The sequence below is a fragment of the Doryrhamphus excisus genome, linkage group LG12 (assembly GCF_037039965.1).
Source record: "Doryrhamphus excisus strain RoL-2023G ecotype Guam linkage group LG12, RoL_Dexc_Guam_v1.1, whole genome shotgun sequence".
In the NCBI taxonomy this organism is placed as follows: Eukaryota; Metazoa; Chordata; class Actinopteri; order Syngnathiformes; family Syngnathidae; genus Doryrhamphus; species Doryrhamphus excisus.
The window spans coordinates 21182976-21205137 of NC_136368.1; the positions used below are offsets into that span (position 1 = coordinate 21182976).

General features: G+C 44.6%; 1 protein-coding gene across 2 annotated transcripts; it reads left to right on the forward strand.

Moving 5' to 3' along the window:
- The first annotated feature begins 331 nt into the window (after positions 1–331).
- On the forward strand, positions 332–21707 carry gsk3ba (glycogen synthase kinase 3 beta, genome duplicate a). 2 transcript variants are annotated; one of them, XM_058081789.2, is made up of 11 exons: positions 332–1095; positions 7621–7814; positions 11689–11772; positions 16043–16153; positions 16307–16437; positions 16540–16646; positions 16730–16827; positions 16920–17027; positions 18176–18362; positions 18593–18691; positions 19003–21707. In XM_058081789.2, exons 1-11 carry the CDS (start codon positions 1008–1010, stop codon positions 19071–19073), a joined length of 1278 nt encoding a protein of 425 aa, XP_057937772.2. In that variant the 5' UTR covers positions 332–1007; the 3' UTR covers positions 19074–21707. The 2 variants fall into 2 exon arrangements, with proteins under 2 accessions (XP_057937772.2, XP_057937773.2); XM_058081790.2 differs by having other exon boundaries at positions 333–1095; positions 16920–17015.
- Positions 21708–22162: the final 455 nt, after the last annotated feature.

The following is a 22162-nucleotide window of genomic DNA, read 5'->3' on the forward strand; positions in this document are numbered from 1 at the left end:
TGACACAAAAAAAACATATTTCCAATGGTAATATATATTTTGAACTTACACCGCGACAGCTGGTGACTATTGGAAATGACAGTCAAACCTCGGAACGCCATTGGCCGATTACGCCATCTATCCTGCCAGCGACCCGCCCTTTTATTCCCGTCGAAAATCCTTTGAAGTCATGTTGGGTTGTGCCAAGAATGCCATGTGGTGTTCCGGAGCGACGCTCTGATTGGGCTAAAGGACGCACAGTTAACGCCCACTCCGGGAGCCGTCGCCGTCTCCGATTGGTCAAATCGGGCCGCCCCAGATTCGTCATTGCTAGTTCACGGCCTTCCCGTATTCTCCATTCGGGGTTAAGTTGTTGGCGTGGAAGTCTCACTGCTTTGGACGCATGTACGCAAACGGCGTAGTGACAAAGACGGCAAGACCTATGGGGAAGGAATAAAAAAAGAAATCCAGTATCGCCTCTCTCCATAGTATAACGCTGTTTCACTTGGACGTTGTAGTTGGAATCTAACGCCGGCTTGGGCGAGGATTCGGTCCGAGACGGTGGATCGTCTGAGCGCAGAAGACAACCTCGGAAAGTGGACGTTTTTTTTCTGCTCCGCTACGGCGAGGGAGCCGCCATGGCAGTCGGATCATTGAGGCTCCACATCGGGATATGAAGAGCGACTGGATGGGCCACAAAACGCCGCATTTAGCCTACATGCTAACGTTAGCATCTTTGTGACGGCGTTCCGAGTCAAATTCTGTTTTTAAAACGTCCACACACAAGAAGGAGGCCCGATTCATGACTATTTTAATAGGTGTCTTAAAGGACCCCTTGAGAGAGGATTACACAAGGGGGGAGAATGCAGTGATTTGGACATCGGAAAGGGTCGTTGATTAGGCGTCAAGAGGAACAGTGGGATCTCCCTGTGCAACACATTTGCTGTCACCCTCCTATTTTTGAATGAAAACCTTCAGAGAATCGACCAGCGTGTAACAAGACTCGAGAACCAGAAGCGCTTTGGATCATGTCGGGTCGGCCCAGGACCACATCCTTCGCGGAGAGCTGCAAGCCGGTGCCGCAGCCGTCAGCGTTCGGCAGCATGAAAGTCAGCAGTAAGTAGCAGTTGTAGTCCGCACACTTCCTTGCCACACACTGCAATCCGGTAGGTGGGGTGGGGGGGGGGGGGGGGGTAGCTAGCTAGCTGGGTGGGTGCCGTCCAACCGACACCCCGACCAATCGGGACTGTTAGCCAGCCGCCGATTAGCTTAGCACGGCGCGCGGAGGGCGCTCACTCGTGGCCCGGCCCGGGCAGGGTTAGCAAGAGACCAGGTCCGGGGGTAGCGGAGAGGGACAGGCCGGAGTCCTAGATGGAAGTCCGGTTCCGGTAGTTCTTATTGAGCGTTTACAAGATGAGTCATGGCGGTGTTGCTACATTGCTATGCGCATGTTAACGCGGCAGGGCCAGGCAGGCTATTACGCAACTGTCAAAACGGAAGGTGCGCCCGTTCCTGACCGGAGAGGCTGATGTGGTCCCACAAAGGGCAGGATTTCTGATCTATATGTATTTTTTTAGTTGACAAATATAGTGTCATGCAGTCACTGTGGCGTCCACGCTAGTTATGGACCCACCAGGCCTCGACTTCCATTCTCATTTTCTAGCACAACCTCGCAAATAATACATTTATTACATTTTAATAAAGAACATGCACTCACACTCCCGATGCTTATCGATATTTATGTCGCATGTGTGTTTTTAAACATGAATTACAATGTGATGATGCAGTATACGGTGTGTACTGTACATACAGTATTTGTATAAACATATGATATAGGTGAATTATGGATTTTGCAGAGTTGCACGTGCAGAGATGTTTTCCAAAAGGCTGTTGAAGAATGTTGATTGAGCTTCAGGGCCTACTGGGATGATGATTGTGGGGCGAGGCCAGGGGCTGGGTCTCCATACACGTTCACAAGCACACAGCACATCCACATCCACATCCACATCCACATCCACATCCACGCTGCAAGATGCCCTGGCGTTTTCAACTAGCAGTGTGGGCTTTGTACAGTACACATCTGGTGCTGTCAACAGGGGGACTCCATATTCGGAAAGTACTGCACACTGTCTTCTGTTTTAAAGCAGATGCATTAAGAAAAATAGCCTTTATTAAACCATAAATCAAACACAGGGTGATTGTGACACTGAACAAAATAAGTGATACCGATGAATGGGCGGATGGTATTGCTACTGAATATGTTATAGAGCAATACTTCTAAATACATCAATGCCAATAATTGATAATTATCCAAAAGCATACACCAGTCAATAGCCACGTTTACATGAGGACTTTTTCTCTTTCCGAATGACCTTTCCAAAAGCAATGGTATCCATGGAAAGGAATATTCCAATCTCTTGTCTCCATGCGCCGCTATAATCAACCAGAATAGTCAATGGGGCATGCCCAGTAAAACGTAAACACCAACATCACGTGATACCGACTTCCTGGAGTTTTTCTTCCACTTGTTGGAATAACTCCGTATTGCCAGTTTTTCCTTCGTCCAGTCTTGGAATTTAGTTTGGATCAAAAACCAACTTTCCTTAGCAGTCCAGTGCCGATTGCTGGCCTCCATTTTTAAAAGTGAAGAACGTCTGGAGCTGCGTGTTACGTCATATCTCAGCATTGGCTGAAAGAACGCACCCGGGAACAGGAAAAGATAAAGTTCAATCTTGCTAATATTTGATCATGAAGCTGGGCACATGTTTTATATAGATATGTATTTTCTTTTGGAATAAAAGTGGACTTGTGAATGGCGTATAGAAGGGTTTAGATTCTGTGCCACAGATGGCGCTAATGCACACCAAAGCTGCTTGCCAAGCGCCAATAAACAACAGAAGAAATATGTGTTCATGTTTCACATCAGGATTGTGAATGAAAATAAGTGCAGTTCCCCTTTAAGTGCTACTAGTGGTCTTACCTTTAATGATGAACAAAGGAAGTTTTAATAAAATTCTGAGATGCTCCTCATGCATCAAATTTGGTATCATGTTATCCATATATGACATTATTTTAGTAATTGAGTGTTCTACTGAAAACTTCAATTAATCAGACATAAGATATTTTTGCTTGTTTTAAAGAGCAGTTATAAATTCACAAGAGAAAATAAGGCGTTTCAGTTTTTTCGATAAGTTTGATTTCTTCAATTCACACGTTGACATAAGAACAAACTGCTCTAATCCGACATGCTCATGCTATCATGTTTACAATGGCGTTTGTTAGCTCAGCTGCTCGCTTGGGGCTACATAGTATGGGTGCTTTGTAGATAATACATGTATCCATCCCACACTGTAATCATTTACTAGAAAAGGAGAGAAATAGAAATGACTTTAGTTAATTTGACATTACTAAGACTAAATTACATATGATATTATGTTGATGGCTGTACATTTATACCCTAAACTTAAGACCCGCTGACTAGAAATAAGACAGAGTTTGAGTTTTTGCAGTGTTCAAACTAAAATGACGACACATTGGGATATTTTATACATCAACCAAGAGAGTGACACACTCACTTCCTTATTCCACGACGCAATATTGTCTGCTAGAAATGACCATCCACTAATTAGCCAGCTAAAAGCTTTTTGTTATTTCCCATCTTCTTAACTTGGCTGCACGGTGAACAAGTGGTTAGCATGTGTCAACACAAATCATCCCATCAATTTTCTATGCCGCTTATCATCACTAAGATTACGGGGGTATGCTGGAGCCTATCCCACCATGTTTTTGGAGATTCGGAGATTTGAGATGCAATGGTGTGTAGAAGCCAATATTGTTTTTTTAGTGATATCCTATCAATATTAATATTGGAGTGAGGCATATTTTGAATTGATAATAGTGTAATGTTAGAACTTTGTACTACCAGATAACTTTACTAATAGCTGTCCAGATAGATGCCTGATGACAAGTGGCGTCACGAGACAATACGCGTTTATGAGGCGAGATTAGATTTCAACTTTACTTTTAAGAACAGTACAATGAAAAAAAATCTGACACTTTATTGCAATCTACTTATATCATTTCTACTTTGGTACACTCTTCTGCACTCTGTGTGTATGCTGACGGCCCCGCCTCTCCCCACCGAGACAAAGAGGCTCACTCTTTGTTCTATGAATCAAACCAAGGTGCTAAAAGCAATGCAGATAGTGAAGTCGCTTCCTGCCTGAAAGCAGACGTTGTGCATACTGTGTGCTGTACATGGCACTGTATTCAAGCTGGCAAAATGATTCTTCATTTTCATTTATTTTATGATTTTTATGAATGAATTTATTATCATCCCAGCCCCAGTGTTGTCTGATTAGTATTGCTAAAGCTACACGAAATGTACACATGATTTTTGTTTTTCATCCCTGATTGTAAATAAAGGAAATCGAAGTGATCATTTCCAGATTCAAACAGTTTCTTAACATTTTAGCACAGTTCTATAGATCTACAAGATTCAATCATTTAAATTGATTAGAAAAAGCTTTGATTTCTATTTTGATTGGTTTTATGGGTGCAACTAAGAATGCGCGGAACTTGAAATCCACGGAAATTGTTTCCATACATGTGCTGCAGCAGCGCGCACGTGACCGTGGTGGAGTGGTGCTGTGGTTTGCGTGGCGAGGGAACGGCGGAGAGAGAGAGATGGCTCAAAGGATATCACTGACAGAAGCTGCCAAAAGTTTGGGATCATCTCAAACTCAAAAAGAGCGACAATGTGGTGCAAAGTCTGCTTGTCAAGCCGAGCTGGCATTCCACAACGGTACTTCATGGACGGTGCAGCACATTTCCAGAAAGCACCCCCCCCCCCCCCATATTTACAAAGCAAATAACGCCAAACAAGGTAAAAGTCTATTTATTTGCTTGACTGGCGTAACCAAAGAGCTATTTAAACTCCAGGGGCCATTTGACAACATTTAGGTGTACAAATGGTTGCAACTAAGGATTATTTTCTTAGTCGATGAATTTCACGCTTGTTGTTTCGATTAATTGGTCAGGCCCAAATTAGACGGACGAAATTGATATGAGCTAAAAATAGATGGCATGTCAGAAAATTGGTACTAAAATAATGGCTAGGCCAGTGATTCCCAAAGTGTGGGTCGTGGCCCCCTGGTGGGCCGTGGTGGTACTACAGGTGGGCCAAGAGAGGTCATTAAAAATATGATTCATTCATTCATTTTCTACCGCATAACCTCACTGCTGGAGCCTATCCCAGCTGTCTTTGGGCGAGAGGCGAGGTACACCCTGGACTGGTGGCCAGCCAATCCCAATTTCAACTCACAAGTCATACCTGAATATTCGTCACATAAGTGTATAAAGAAGTGAACCACTATGAAATGTGTTGTCTTGTGCTATAGTTGTATCAGCACGTCACCTCCCAAGCGCTTGTTTCCCCTTCCTCTGTGCCTCCTGCCGTTTATCCCTCATCACCCTTTTCCTGGTACACATGCTAGCAAAAACTGGGCTGAAGATCCCTGACAGCTGTCCCCCCCCCCCCCAGCTAAACGTGCACACACGCAGAATACGTCGACACACCCACATGAGGCGTTCTTAAGGGGTTTTTTTTTGGGGGGGGGGTACTGAGGCAGCTGGCCAAGGACAATGGCCGGCTTGTGTAGCATCTCAAAGCTACAGCGTTAGCGATAACAACGCCCCCCCCCAAACTCTCACCTGGTTAGCTAGTGATGGGAACAAAACAAGCCACTTATCCTCTTTGATTCATAACCAAACAGAAGAGATCCCACACAAGACGGCAACGCTTTACAGAACTTTGCATGGCAGCCAAGAATAAGGCAACCATCACAGTCTTTCCAAGGATGGTGGAGTAGAATAGTCCTTTTTTTTGGTCTGTTCTGCTGCCTTGATGTTTCAGCCAAGAGGAGAGAATGGATGTGGAATTCTGGTTTATTGGATTTCCGGGAGCCTTCACTGAGATATGTTTCTCAAAATCACTCCAACTTTTCACGTGTTTTTGTTTTCTTTTGTTTCTGTTGTGTATAAATGCACAAGGCTGACACATTTGACCATCTTCAGAGGTAGTTTCAGAGCCAAAAACAGAGGAGGGACAATAGCCACGTTTACATGAGAAGTTTTTCTCCATAAACACAAGAATTAGTGTGTGTGCCCGAAGCCCGTGGCAGAAGAATACAGTGTACAGTACCTGTATAATACAGGTACTGTACACTGTATAATACAGTACCTGCGCAGCTACACTGAGTATGAATAATATCGGTTACTAGTTAACTTTTTGCACTGAAGTGGCAGTGCGCCAAAGAAAAGGAAAGCTATCACTGTGGAAATGAAATTGAACATAATTTAAAAAAAAATGTATATAGAGGAGAAATCTGATTCCCAACCCAAAAGAAATGCCTTGCTTTTTTGATGACTTGACTGTTATTGGTTGGTGAGAATTCCCAGTGTGCATGCCAACAGACTTTTCTCACGGGTTGAGGAAGTGCAGAGGCGTCTGGAAAGGCCCCGCTGAGTTATGTTGGCTGAGTTGTAGTGATCTCCCGGGTCACTGCTACTACAAAGACCAGTTTAGATATAGCTCTGTGCTGAGAGATCCCAAACCTGCTCCCCGTCTTCCTCAATCATCATCATTTGGGTCATGTAGCTTGGCGGTCAGCGTGAACAGCGGCTTTCTAGTAGGCAGAATCCAGCTCAGCTTTTATGCATTCACTGATTTTTTTGGGGGGGGCATTAAGAGGTTTTCTATGGTAATGGTTTTATTTCATTTGTACATGCATCAGATTCCAATTGAGTGCATCCCATAATCAGTTCCCAGTTCCACATGTCCAAAAGGAGTAGGAAGAAGCACAGCTTATTAAATCCTACCCCTCCATCTGGTACTTTTACAATCACTAACTGTTGCATTTGTTCACTTCCTGCTTTCCGCATATAGTTTAAGTTTTTATTTTTTATTTTTAAAATTTGTAAAAAAAAAATCTTTTTTAATTTTTATTTTTTTTTTTTTTTGTCCCGTACAGAAGTAGGAGGTGATATGAGTATCCAATGCCATAATGGGGACCATAGTGCGTGTCAATATAGTGATATATATAGCACATCATGACTGGTTCAAGACTCTTCATCCTTGTATTCTATAGAATCATATAGAATCAATTCTTTGGCATATACATTGTAATAGACCTAGTAAACAAATGATACAACACTGTGTGGATGTTGTAGAAAAATGATTAGTTGCACAGATTTCAGAGAAAAAGCATCTTTAAAAATAACAAGTATTTGCTAAATACAGTAACCCATCGTTTATTGCAGTTTCAGACCTTTTGTAAGTTGCTCTAATATGTACCGGTACTGGGGGAGCTGAGTGGGTGGGCGAGCAGGAAGTGGCGTCGTGTTGCCATTTTTATGCTTGAAGAAGCTTGATTTAGGTGTAAAATATGTATATAACACTGCAGTACTCCTATTCAAAGCACAAGGGAGGGATTACTGAATTAGGCATGGCTACTTATAAATACAGACCAATCCTCAATGCACAAAAGGGCCTGCAACATTTGGTACTGTACACACGCTTGACTTACGAAGGTGTTACTCGAGTGCTTTGTTGTGACTCTGTGGCTTCTCATTCTCTCACAGGGGACAAAGATGGCAGCAAGGTAACGACAGTCGTGGCCACACCAGGCCAGGGCCCGGACCGGCCACAGGAGGTGAGCTACACGGACACAAAAGTCATCGGCAACGGCTCGTTTGGCGTCGTCTACCAAGCCAAGCTGTGTGACTCCGGGGAGCTGGTGGCCATCAAGAAGGTGTTGCAGGACAAGAGGTTTAAGGTATGCTTTAAGGTTGCTCAGTTTGCAGAAATTCAGTGAGTCAGTGAGTCCCTCGGTGGCGTGGCGGTCAAAAAAAAAAGTCATTTGCTGCCGTGATTATGAAAGTTCTTTCACAAAAACAGTACGACAGAAGTTCATTCATTCATTCATTTTCTTACCCTCACGAGGGTCGCGGGGGGTGCTGGAGCCTATCCCAGCTGTCTTGGGGCGAGAGGCGGGGTACACCCTGGACTGGTGGCCAGCCAATCCCAGGGCACATATAGACAAACAACCATTCACACTCACATTCATACCTATGGACAATTTGGAGTGGCTAATTAACCTAGCATGTTTTTGGAATGTGGGAGGAAACCACATACGCAGAGAAAACATGCAAACTCCACATAGAGATTGCCGAGGGTGGAATTGAACCCTGGTCTCCTTGGTGTGAGGCCTGTGCGATAACCACTCGCCCACCGTGCAGCCCCACTTTTTGTTATGGCCACCTATAGTGCGTACCTGCTTTAGCGTGCAAAGTGTGTGTCTTCCAACCTGAAAACACGAGAAGCGCGTGGTCTGTCACGTTTAATTTTGGTGCCCCCCCCCCCCCCCCCAACAAAGCTGTGCACGCATCCTCTTTACCTGACTTTGACTCCATTTGACGGATTGGGTTGTTTTCCCTCCGTGAGAGCCATACAGTGTTTCTTCAAAGACTACGTTGTCGACTGTGAAGTGGGTTTCAGTTTTAAATTTCTATCACCAATCCACTGCAGTCCTGTTATGTTTACAATAGGGATATTGGTTTTTTGTGGTCTATCGTGGTGACAAAGCTGCGGCCCGAGTTGCTGTTTTTTATATCAGGAATTCTACCTTATCATTGTCATTGTGTACTTTCCCATTGAGGTGGTTTAAGAAGCGTCCACGTCCCAGTGCCCTTACAGCGGCCTACATCTCAAGTCAGAAAAAGCAGTCCGTGCCAGACTCAGCCCACATGATCACAACAATGGCGTGTTCTTAAATGTTCAAGTAGGAAGGAGTGGGTGTGATGTCAGTGGTGCGGCATGATTTAGCATTAAAAGGACGACAAAGACGTTGCAGCGGAGTGCAAATTTTCCGTGGAAGTTCAACACAACCCACCTCATCACACATTTGAAGCGGCGTCACATGGGGTAAACTCCCGCGAGATGGCAAAAAGTTATTAGCTGGAATAGAAACGAGCCAGCGCCTGTCGGTGGTGAGTAATGTCTGGTCGAAACACTTATCAGAGCACCTCAAACCTCGCTATACGTCTAGCTGCCAGTACATTGTGGCTAAAACTATACCCCACATCCATAAAGAGGAGAAATGGATCAGTTTTTCCTCAGATCTACTATTGCTGCCTGTTGTGCTCTGTTGGAGTCATATCACACTTGACCAAGTAACAGTTACAGTTGAAGTTACAGTGGGCCCAAAACATGACTTTAAAGACATTAAAGCTACGGCATCACTGCAGGAACAGAAGACACTTCCACCGCTTTGAGCGTAGCATGGTACCGAGCTAACTATTTGGCCTCCAATTAATTTAGTCTAAACTTAGAAGGGTTTCAAATGGAGTGGGGAAAAATACCACTTCCACACATGCAGTGAGAAGGTAACAATAAGGCAATGTAACATTACTGACACATAGTGATAAGAATTCTACATTTTTTAACAATAGGCTCTAGTCACCTAGGAAACGGCGATCATTCATTCATTCATTGCTTATCCTCACGAGGGTCGCGGGGATGCTGGAGCCTATCCTTTGAATTACAAAGGAGAGGGATGACTGTATTTTAGCGATCTGCTGTATTTTGAAGAACAGATCGGCTTCCATCGCCGTATCTTCTGAGCAGGAAGAAGAAAACGCAACACCACACTGCACACATGTTTGCGGCGTACCGTGGTGAAGTTAGTTTCACTTTTGACGCTAGATATTCGGCTCCATGGCTGCCCTGTTATGGAGCGTTAATGGCAAGCGACTCAGGCTAGATCGTCTGGGGATGGGGTCCCACGCCACTATTTGACAAGCACTATTTGATACAGATAAGTCAATAAATACTACAGATTCTCAACAGTACTTCAGGTCAGGAGGAGAGTGTCCTACCGGGATGACATGACCGAAAACAATTCAGAACCATTATCATAGCTGCACAAAATAAACGCCCAGTGCATAAACTAGCTTTCGTGCAGACATACTACTGCTACTACAACTTGACTGTAAGCCCTAATTAGTATGTACTGCATGCATCCGGTTATCTACTGCAACATACTTCTCTTTATGGATTCTCTTTGGCCAGAAATATTCTTTTGCATCCACTTTCTCTTGTTTGTTTTAACTTTTCTTTAAGCCCAAAGCCTGTTATTTAAGTTAAAGCTTTTTTTTTCTTTTTCTGTCGTACAAACCGGTCCAACTAAATACTTGAGCAGCTCGTTGGTTTAAACTTTCCGACACAACAGGTGCCAGTCGCTCCTGCTCAATAAATATGATGTCACTTTATGGCGTGGCATGTTTTTGTTTTTTTGTGTGGTATTTTTAGCCCCCCCCGCATTGCATCGTCATGAATTGCAAAATGTTTGTGTGCTGCCCTGCTCGTGATGCTGTCATGCGGCGAGCTTGTGGTTTGTTTGACGCGCTAGTTGGTTGCAACTTTACCCAGTGGTTAGCAAGCACATTCTTTTTTGGTGTCCCTTTTATGTTTTAGGCCTCGCTGGCTTATCGCTTCCTCGTACAAATGAGACGAATGAGCCTAAGTCTCCTCACATGATGCCCTGCAAGCAAAGCGCTGTTGACTGTTTTTCCCACCTGCACAAAAACCCTCCTATATTATATATTCTATTCTTCCTGCTTCCCGGGTATGATGGACACTTATTTTGTTCTTTGAATCAGCGCTTGATACGCAACATCCAGAATCATGTGAGCTGATTCTGTAGAAGACGGTAAAGTGCAAGACGGGCTTGACGGGCTTTTAGGCTGCTACTGATGCATTATGGGAAATACCCTCCTCCACACCCATATGAGGGATCACATATCAAGCTACTGGAAAATGGATGCCTGCACTGGAACCAACGCTCACTCTGCAGCACACATTGCAAACGGCAGGTTTCTAGTATCACAGATCCATACGCATGGCCGGTCCACAAACTGCAGCTCTAATCCAAAAGCCTGCTTAGCTTATTCCAATTGCATCAAAGACGTCCATTGTTCTTTTATTGAGGCTGCTAATTTACATTTGAAAAGCCGGGCTCTTTTATTTTTGCCTTTTGTAAAGATGAAATAGTGACTATGTACCTGAATATAAGCCACACCCACCAAATCTAAAGAGAAAAAAAATGTGTACATGATATGACATATGTCTTTAAGCCGCAGGTGCTCATGTTCTAACGTGATAATTACACAGAAAAACACATAAACCTTGCAATCCTACCTACAATCTGTGGAGATGCGTTTTTTCCATCCGAGTTAAACAACTTTATTAATTCTACACTTGATCAAATGTACTTAAGATTTGTCTGAAAGCTTGGTTTATGCTTGACACGTTTGCACGGCTCCGTGTGGCCAACCTGTCATGTTGGCAACCGCGCCCCCTGCGTGCGAACTTTTAGAGGGCAAACCAGTTGAAATGGAAGCCAAGTAGCACACTCTCACACTTTGCTTCAGTTCCTTCACTGCATGATTAATCGACAGTCAATTCCACACCGCTATTAGCGGATTATGCTGATGTTTTATACCGGTGTAATATTCAGGAATATCAGCCTTGACAGTGACTATCTGTCTTTCGGACGTTCTGCTAGAAGCAAACGTTGTGACCGTATTGCCGAGTGTTCTCCTTGTCTTTGAAACTAACTGTGTTTTTATTTTCCTGCATATTTTTCCCAGAACCGTGAGCTGCAGATCATGAGGAAGTTGGACCACTGCAACATAGTCCGCCTCCGCTACTTCTTCTATTCCAGTGGAGACAAGGTGAGTTGATGTGCCCTTTATATGTTTTAGGAACAACTGTATCTGTCTTTTATACAATAGCTACATCAGAAATGTCTTTGTACACATACTCGCACTACGTTTGGATATCAGAGTGTATACATATACAGTCAGGCCTGTCACCGTAAAAACTATTTTGATATATTGACTATATTATGGTAATGGTAATAGGGTTGGACCCACTATCATTTCAACACGTATGCAATGTAAGGCACTAGGCGTTGATTCTATATTCTGTCTGCTGACGTCCCAGCAGGGGTTTGAACCCAGCTGTTACCCCTGTGTAGCCTTACACCCTTGGCACTTGGCGGACAGGGAAGTCCCTGTCTGTTTCCCGACTTGTCGAGCGTCGGTGGTCCCCTGGAGACGGCGAGGCGGGCCGGCGTCACTGGGCGAGCTGGCAAACAGTCGCCGAGTCAAATATAGACACGCGCACGCACATGCATGGAAGTTTAACCATGACGCTGCACTTTGGAATGCTTCCCCGCTGCACACCTACCCGAGCCAGAAGATGGCTGCTGGGGATTTCAATAAGGTGCGTTGGGGACCTCTATTAATTATAGACCCCCCCCCCAATGCTCTAAGCTCCACTCCTCTCCTAACCCCACACATAGATTGACCTCTTGGAATTACAGTTAACTTTTGTATCGTGGTACAAAGATTTTTAGCCGCCAATTTCCGACGGCGGCCAGTTTAATCAGTCATAAGCCAATTGGGGTGTAAGTCCATGTGACGCTTAGACCTGCTAGCCACCGTCTCTTGGCGGCTTAGAGGCGCTTGGATAACCCAGGCCTTCGTCCTCCCTCCTTCATGGAGCTTGATTGGTCTTAAAACCCACCACCTTTGTCACCTTTTTGCCAGACTCGGCGTACGGCAAACCAGAGCCACAGTGATGGAAAACGACTACTTTGGAAGACATGCTAGCATAGCCCCATCAGACGTTGGGCACGTTTTTCAACAGGTCTTGCTCAAATTTGGCAGACATGTCCTTGTCGGTCACCTCGTATTGTGTGCCAAATTGAACGTTGTACCGGGTGCCTCTTGTACCGCGCAGGGAGCAAATGTGAAAAATGTGAAGTCAATCCGAAGTATTTTTTCCTACAGTGTGCCACGGGGCCAGTTACTTAATGGGTCGCGTTTCGCAAATGGCCCCCAGGTCTACTTTCATGGATGAATTAGAAAAATAAAAAATCTTCACATTTGAGCGGCTGAAATCAGAAGCTATTTAAACCAAAGTAGTTGTAAATGATCGTTCTAGTTACTAGTTACTAGTTACTAGTTAACACTACTAGTAGTTGTCACTGCAGGGTATAGAAAAAGATGAGTTTTTCTATTCGTCAACATACTGTATTGTAAGCTTTGTAAAATACAGTAGAGGCCTGAACAGACGGGGGATAGGCAATCATGCGGAAGACGTCGTTAAGTCAGTGTTATGTTGCACGGGTGGTAAATTGATGATTGCCTGGTCTAATTATGGAGACGGGTGCCGCACTGCTAATATGAGGCTTCGTGCTTGATACTTTTGAAGGCGGTCTGAACACAATGGGTGACGGACCAGGGACAGATGTACCCACGAGAAGCTGAGAGGTGGAGGGAGCGCGTTGAGATAAGATAGGTCAGGTCGGGTTTGGATAAGAGTTGACGCCGGGTGCAGCCGTGTGGCTACTATCACTAGCACTTAAACGCGGGTGCTTGAAATTCTACCCCTTTGTTTTTCTCGCAACCTATCTCGGTGAGCAGTTTTTACCGAGACACCAATTGGGTATCTGATTCCTAATAACTGCCCCGTCTATTTTCCTGGAAAGTGTGTATAAACCCTGTCTGCACGTGTTTAGGTGGTCTTATGTAACCCACGCCACGCGACCTGCTTGACCCATGCCACTTGGACCCCCTCGCCATTTGTGTAATAGTGTTCAAACACAAGGCGACACAAGGTCGAAAGCAGCTGAGACTGAGGCTCTGACTGCTTTAAAGAGCGACGCATGGAAGGTAAAACTGAATGGATAGGTCAGCATGGATGCTGTTTTGGAAATTCATACAAACAATATTGTTTTGGCGTCTGTAACGTAAACACAGGACATGTTTTTGACACTTTTATTGGTAAAAACATCTGTTCCAATGGAGGCTATGCTCCTTAATGGTTCCTTACCACACCACGTTACTAACAGTACGTCTGCTATCAAAGGATAATCAAAAGATGGTTTCCGATAAGACGTCAGATGACATCATTTACTGACCTGGCATGCATGTTTCATAGTTTTCATTTCTGCAGCCTGTTTGTCAAGTAAAATGTTGCAGTGTAATCGGATGTAATACGCTGACAAAAAACTGCTTAAACCACGGTGTCCAAAGTGCGGCCCGGGGGCCTTTTCTATTTTAGCCTGCAGCTGTTTATTTATTGATCCGCAGCACATTTTAAAAATAGAACAAAAAAAATCATCTGTAATTTTACCAGAATAAAGTCCAAATATTAGCTGGACTAGCCGACAAACTTGACAATGCTAAAGCTACTTAACACTGGGAGTCGTCTTGAAGTAACCACTTTTCTTGAGAAACTTGGGACCGTCCAGTCTGTACTTCCTGTCTGGTTTTCGGGATCCAACCCATACGGTTGTATGTTAAAAGCAGACATTTTAAAAAGGTAAATCGACGCTTCTCAAGTTCAATATTGTCCTTCTACGCACTCGGGAGTGTGACCAACCACAGCGGTGTGGGCGTGCCAGGAGGCGGGCCGTGGGTGGAATACATTAAAACTGACCGTTTTTACGGGAAGTAGCACGAAATCCAAAGAGATAGAGCTGAATAGGTGCAGATTGTGGAAGAACTAGAAAGCTTGCTGTGCTGGTTATTGTGTGCAGCTGCTCTACAGGAGTCCACAAAAGGGACACAAAATGAGCATAGTAGGTCCCCTTTACCAGAAAAACGTCATCTAATGATGGAGTCAGAATTTTATGAGAATATCATTTTAGCAGCCTGCATATTACATTGTGTGTGTCATTTCTTATGAATGGTGGCATTAAAATGAGAGATGAGCAAAGCCGTGTTTGGGATTCTGGCTTCATGCACATTTCAGTCACCATCACATGGCGCCTCTTGGCGATCCACAGCTGAGGCCATTGTTCAGGTGGGAGCGTTTTTGTTTTTTTTTAAACCAGCAAATTAATTGTTGAATTATTTAGTCGAGGAGAGCCAATCAGATGGCTGCCTGGCTAACCTATTGGGAAGGAGCCAAGGAAGTGACTTTGTAGCCAGGCAGGAAGTGAGTCATCACTGTTACTAGGCTAAATATAGCTTGTGTGTTACTAGCAGGAGGCAGCTCTCTAGTAGTTACAAATGTTATCAATGGGTGTCTACAACACACACACACACCCACAATGCAATGGGGTGACTCCGGTGGAAGAAAAGTGTTCCGCTGAAGCCACTGGAGGCAAAAAGCTGTTTGGGAAATGGTGCTCATCATGACTGTCATCATCATCATCATCATCATTTGTGCCCTGTTGGAGAATCCCAGCCTTGCGTGTTGCAAGTTAGCATCTTCCTGCTAAAAAGGACGCATGTTTTCCAGCTGAGCATTTGCAGTCTTGGCTCACGGAATCAAACCTGCCTCGATGCAGGCCAAACTCCGTTCAGGACCAAAGGGAAAAGGAAGTCTCAGAATAACACAGCAGCGCCAGCGTCCCTTCAGGGTCGGCATGCTCAGGAATAGAACACGCACAACCCCGCCCTCCGTCACTGGCCTCCTCCTCCTCCTCCTCCTCCTCCTCCTCCTCCAACCTCGGAAGGAGGAAATGATATCATTGTCTGCAGCCTTTTGTTGTAGTCCAGGACGTTATGACGCATGCATGTGCGTTTCCTGCCTTCGAGGGAGGTGAAGACTACACAATGGACCCCCAGTTGGATTTTGGGGCGGAAAAATGTATTTTACATCAGCGCCGAAGCTGTGTCATTCATCGGGACACGACCGCTTGGGTTCCAGAGAGGGGAAGGAAACGGGGGAACATTGAATAGCATGTTGCTCGTCACCGAGATGACGCAAATAGGCTTCATTCTTACGTGTGATTTTATTTGTGTGCATGTAAAAGTACAATTTATGTGCATCGTGTGTCAGGGGGGGGGTGCGGCCTGCATCATTTTTTTTTTTTTTTGGATTGCCCAAAAAATATAATTTAATTTAAACTATAAAAAAAATCAACAGTAAATTTCCAAGAATAAAAGTTGACAAGCTGACACCCCCCCCCCTCTGTCTTCACAGAAAGATGAAGTGTACCTGAATCTGGTTCTGGACTACGTCCCTGAGACGGTCTACAGAGTGGCCAGACACTACAGCCGAGCCAAGCAGACCCTGCCTATGGTTTATGTCAAGGTACTTGGTCTGTGCTAGGAATAAGAGGATCTGTCCAGTGCTCCCATTACCATAGTCGTGGTTTAACTGAATAACGTGTGTGTGTGTGTGTGTGTGTGTGTGTGTGTGTGTGTGTGTGTGTGTGTGTGTGTGTGTGTGTGTGTGTGTGTGTAGTTGTACATGTACCAGCTCTTCAGAAGTCTGGCCTACATTCATTCGTTTGGGATCTGCCATCGGGACATCAAGCCTCAGAATTTGCTGCTGGACCCGGAAACGGCTGTTCTCAAATTATGCGACTTTGGCAGGTGGGAGTGGCTCCCTCGTACACAGGACACCGATGGTCCTGATTCGGACCCCCACACTGGCCGGAACAACATTGACACTTTTTATTTGTATTTTTTGTGCAGTGCTAAGCAGCTCGTCCGCGGAGAGCCAAACGTGTCCTACATCTGCTCTCGCTACTATCGGGCCCCTGAGCTCATCTTTGGGGCCACTGACTACACCTCCAGCATAGGTGAGCACCTATAACCCCCCCCCCCCCATTAAAGATGAGCATTATTGTACCCAACTCAAACCTGTGACCTACCTTCCCCGCAGATGTGTGGTCAGCCGGCTGCGTGCTAGCAGAGCTGTTGCTAGGACAACCAATCTTCCCCGGCGACAGTGGAGTGGATCAGTTGGTGGAAATTATCAAGGTAATCAACTCCTGGCGTATTTCACAGAGGAAGCCACCGGGATTTGCTTTGTTCCTCCCCGCTCACATTAGTGCTTCACCCCTGCTTTCCAGGTTCTGGGCACCCCGACCCGGGAGCAGATTCGTGAGATGAACCCCAACTACACCGAGTTCAAGTTCCCCCAGATTAAGGCGCACCCATGGACTAAGGTGAGTCAACAGGTACAGGAGCCCTTTTACTTCTCTTACGTGTCACGTCATGCATGTGTTTATGTGTCATTATGCTTCCATGATGCGTTTCCTTTGTATTTCCATAGCCCGCACCTTTAAAAAAAAATGGATTTTCCTAAAAAATAAGTAGTAATAAGTAGTTTATTGCGTACAAACCAATAGACTGCTGCCACACCATTCTAAATCGGTACTTGGTATTCTTTTAGCTAGGGAGGTTCCCATCAGGGTTTCATGCTGCGATACCGATCCGATATCCCGTTAGTGAAATCGGCCGATACCCATACCAATACCGAGTACTAAATACAGAAGTGTTCATGTTTAAATGTACTACTGGCGATATTGGAGTACATTACAAGGTTTTTTCTTTTACTAAATGAAGATGGCTACTCTTGTAAAATGTCTTCTCTCAATTATGACTTAAGTAAAATTATATATTTCCAGTTTCCCCTTTTTTATATTTCACCTTTTCTTCTATAAAATTAATAAAGATATTCTCATACTTTTTGACTTTATTCCCATAATATTTTCAATTCTATCTTCATAAAACTTAAAAAATATTTAAACTTTTGATTTGCAAGCAAGTCACATGATTCGACAAATGTTTGGGTACATTTTTACTTTTGTTTTTTTATTTTTATTCAGACAACCTTCTTTAAAGGCACCTTCTATGCTCATTTTCGCTCGTTTGTATTGAGGTGTGGACTCCTATAGAGCAGCCGCACACAATAACCCGCACACATACACAGAAAGCTTTCTAGATCTTCCAGAATCTGCACCTATTCCTGCATTATTTCCTTGGATTTCCAAAACGGTCTGCAATTGGCCACCTTAAATGATTGGCTTGACTCGTGTATGCAGGTCAAGGGTCAATGAGCTTACCAAACATATTTTGTGTTCCAATAATTAGCGTTAAAGGTATTCAAATCAATAAAACAACAAGGGTGCCCAAATGTCTGCTGCTTGCGACTGTTGTTGAAATAGTTATTATAAAGGAATTATTATAAATGAAGCACCGAATATGCTGTCAGATGTGGTCCCGCCTCCTTGTGCTGTCACGCCACGCAGCGTTTGTCTCCACAAGGCCGTCTTGCCGCTGTGTGATCAGTGCATAGACGTCTGTGTGTCCGGTGGGTGTGCAGGTGTTCCGGCCGCGAACGCCCCCCGAGGCCATCGCCCTGTGCTCTCGCCTGCTGGAGTACACGCCCACCGCGCGCCTCACACCCCTCGAAGCCTGTGCGCACTCCTTCTTTGACGAGCTGCGTGACCCCAACGTCAAATTACCCAACGGGCGGGAGAAGCCTTCCCTTTTCAATTTCACCACCCAAGGTAGGAACGCCGCCTTTCTTCTGCCGTTCAACAGTATTACAGTATTTAACTAGTATTACATCATCTATGTGCATATTTAAAATAAGTTCATGGACATTTGGTGGCAACTTCCAGTGTTGGACTTCACCACATTGAGTGACTGTAGGATGTTCTACGTGATTCACACATCAGCCGTGATTAGGGCTGGAAGAAAATGTCGTGTAAAGCAGCAACTATGCATGTCCCCTCAGAGCTGTCCAGTAATCCGTCTTTGGCCTCCATACTCATCCCCGCCCACGCCCGCAGTCAGGCCGCCGCCTCCACCCCCACCAACGCCTCTGCCACCACAGGTATGAGCCCGAGGACCCCTTTTCTATTCTCACGTACTTACTTACTAACTTGGGAATTATTAACGTCTTGGACCCAAACACATGACCAACTTCACACTTACTTACTTACTAACTTGGGAATTATTAACGTCTTGGACCAAAACACATGACCAACTTCACACTGTTAAGAGGTCAGTCGTTGGGGATAGAAAAAGTAATGCTTGGGCTTATGGTATGGGCAGTTATGTATCTTCTAGAGCAGTACATTATATTGATTATGGCCATAGTGTCATTTAGTGCTACCCCCCCCCCCCCCCCTCTTCTGTCCACAGACGGTAGCAGCACAGAGCGAGTCCCCAGCACCACCACAGCCTCGGCTTCTGCCTCCAACTCCACTTCCTGAGCGCCACAGACCGCCGCCGACCCCCCTCTCCCGCCCCACACAGCCCATGCCCCCCCACCCCCACCCCATTGTTGTCCCAGCCAGTGTGGGGTAAGGTGAGGTGAGGCGAGCTCAGACCTGACCCGATCCTCCTCCCTGGCAGAAGGCCACAAAGCCCCAAACCACCACCACCACACCCCCTCCAACCAGCGCGTCATCCAGCTGTCTTGAGTCGTCTCTCCGGGCGGGGGCCGTTTCAAAGTGCGGGGGCGGGGGCGGGGCGCAGGGGAACCGGAGGTGCGTGAAAATCCAAACACACTGCAGGCACAACGCCGGTCTGCTAACGTTGTCAAGGTTGACTTTATTAAACACACAAAAAAAGTCCAACCCGAGCCCACCCCTCTTGGGCGCCCGAGCCCACCCCTCTTGGGCACCCGACCCCGCCCACCTCTCATTTTTACAGCATCCTAACCACCCTAATTATTATTATTATTAGTTTCCTCCTATATAGTGCATGACCTGAGAATGGTTAGAATCCACGAGAGTGGGGGGCGTGGAAGTGGGGGGGCCGCTCTCTCACCTTTGACCTCAAGGCATGAGGATCGTGTACACACACACACACACACACACACACACACACACTGATGCATGATGTATGTGCAAAAGAAGCCAGATGGGTTTATTTGAGTTGTTTTTAAAACGCATCGCAAGCCATTTTACTCGACTTTTTTTTGTTGTGTTTTTTTAAAACTTGTGCTCCCCCCCGGGCATTTTTTTTGTTGTTTATCTGTGTGCTTGTATAATATATACATACCGCATTACACCCACAGTTTATATATGACTTTTCCTTCTGTATAAAAGGTATATATAGATATATGTATATTAACTACCACCGTTCACAAGTCATTTATCGGTGCGTTCATATCCGTCAAGCGCCGCAGCAATATTTGCTGCTGCCTTTTAAAAGACAATAGAATTAGATAACGTGTCTTTTTTTTTTTTTTTTAGCTGGAATGTGCCGAGATTCCAGCGCTCCTTTGTCGTCTTTATCGTGTTGGATGGGGGCGCTCTCTCCATCGAGTTCTTCTTAACACTTTTAACCACTAAGTTGTTACCCTGGTGACCTTCCGCACACACGTTTGGTACAGTCCGTCAAAAGCGTCTTATCAACAGATGGCGCTCACCACCACAACAAGTAAAAAAAAACAAAAAAAAGAGGAAAAAAGAAGCTGAATTTGTATATACAGTATAAATGCTCCTCACCAAAATGAGTTTGTTTTTTATGTTGTGTTGAATATGATGTACATATGCAGACCCATGTACTGTTTATGAGCAAAAGTGGAAAGAAGAAGAAGAAAAAAAAAGAAAGCGAATCAGGTGGTTGATGGATATTGTAGATGCCGAGGAGCTTTATCCAGCCATATGTTCAATCTTACCTGTACAGTACAGTAGTGGACAGCTGTATTATTATTGTAAGCAGAACTAGTCATGTATAGTGTAACTATAGTTTGGAGTGCCTTTGCTTTCATACACCTTCGCCTTGTTTCCACATCACCCGCCCCCTCTTCAAAGCCTGAGTTGCCCTTTTGGTGCTGTTGAATGCCCCCCCCTCCCCCCACCCCCACGTCATTGCACAATTAATTGTAATATACATAACATAGTTCACTGACTGTTAATTGCAAGGTTTATTTTAGCAGATCGTCTGTGATCTAATTAGGACTGGTGCTGCAGTCCTCGCCTGGACCTCAAGGGGGGGCAAAGTGTACATGATATGAAATGCAGTATGCGGTATTACCAAGGAGTGTCACGGTCAATAATATTGCGAGAATTTGGGGGGGTGGGGGTTACATTATGAAGAAATGGGGCGACAACCGATATTGGGTTTTTATGCTGATATCAGGATGATAATTATTGGTACCGATAACAATCGGACATCCCTAATCATAACATAATTCTTCAACATTTATTCTATGATTTTTGCTCTATTTGGCTTCCAAATTGGATAATTTATTCTCATTAGATTACATTATAATTGTTTTTTTCCCTGGTAATGCTATATAGTGTCCCTAATACTCCTTGGTAGAGTAAGTGTTGGTTCTTTAAGGTAATGATGTATTCTGCCATCTGTGGATACACTATGTTTTACTTGATACGGGAGTGGGGTGGAGTGGGGTGGGGTGGGGTGGGGGTGTTTTTGTTAAGGATTCAGTAGCACCTAAAGGGGTACAGTCATGTCACCTCTCTCCTGCTTGCTGTAATTTTGCATCCATGAACATGTTGCAACCCACCTTATCTTATTACCTTACCTTATTACCTTACCTACCACCCCCACTTCAATAAAAACACCAAAAAGGTTGCCAAAAAAAGAAAAAAAAAGACAAGCAAGTGGAGATGCTAGTGTTTTATGTTAGCATAGCACAATGTGCTAACCGGGGTTAAAGAAAAATCTTTGGAAAAAAACAAACATCCCGTATAACAGTACTACTACTTGAATGACTCTGTTTGTGACTGAAATTTTTATTTTGTTTTTTTCTTTTGTTCTGTGAAGGTATGCTAAATGTGCGCCTCTGTAAATATTCCCTCTGCGTGCTCTGAGGAATAGTTCCCTGGTACTGTAATTTGCATTAAATAAAGAGTAGGATAGCCTGGAAATGATCACCTTTGTTGCTTCTGTCTTTTTTTTTATAACAAATGAGTATTCCTTAAATATCTGAATATGAAATTAATTCATTTAATTAGCTGGTATTTGTTGAAATTTTGTAAAAAAAAAAAAATAGTTTAATCCGATTTTCCGAAAGAAACATAAAAAACCGATTGATTAAATCAATAGTGAAAATATTGTATGCTGTTATACGTAACCCCTGACACCCCTGACTTCCTGCGACTTTCAGAAGTGGGCGGAATTTGTGGAAAAAGTGACGTATCTCCGGAAGCGGAAGTCAAAGTCAACGACTTGAAGGCTTCCTTCCTTCCTTCCTTCCTTCCTTCCTTCAACAATGGCGCTGCCAAATGAACATTCTTGTCATTTCACAACTGGTCTTAAAATGGAGATCAGGACTGCGTATCAGTCCAATCTCAGCGAGGGACGACCAACAGCCCCCCCGCCATAG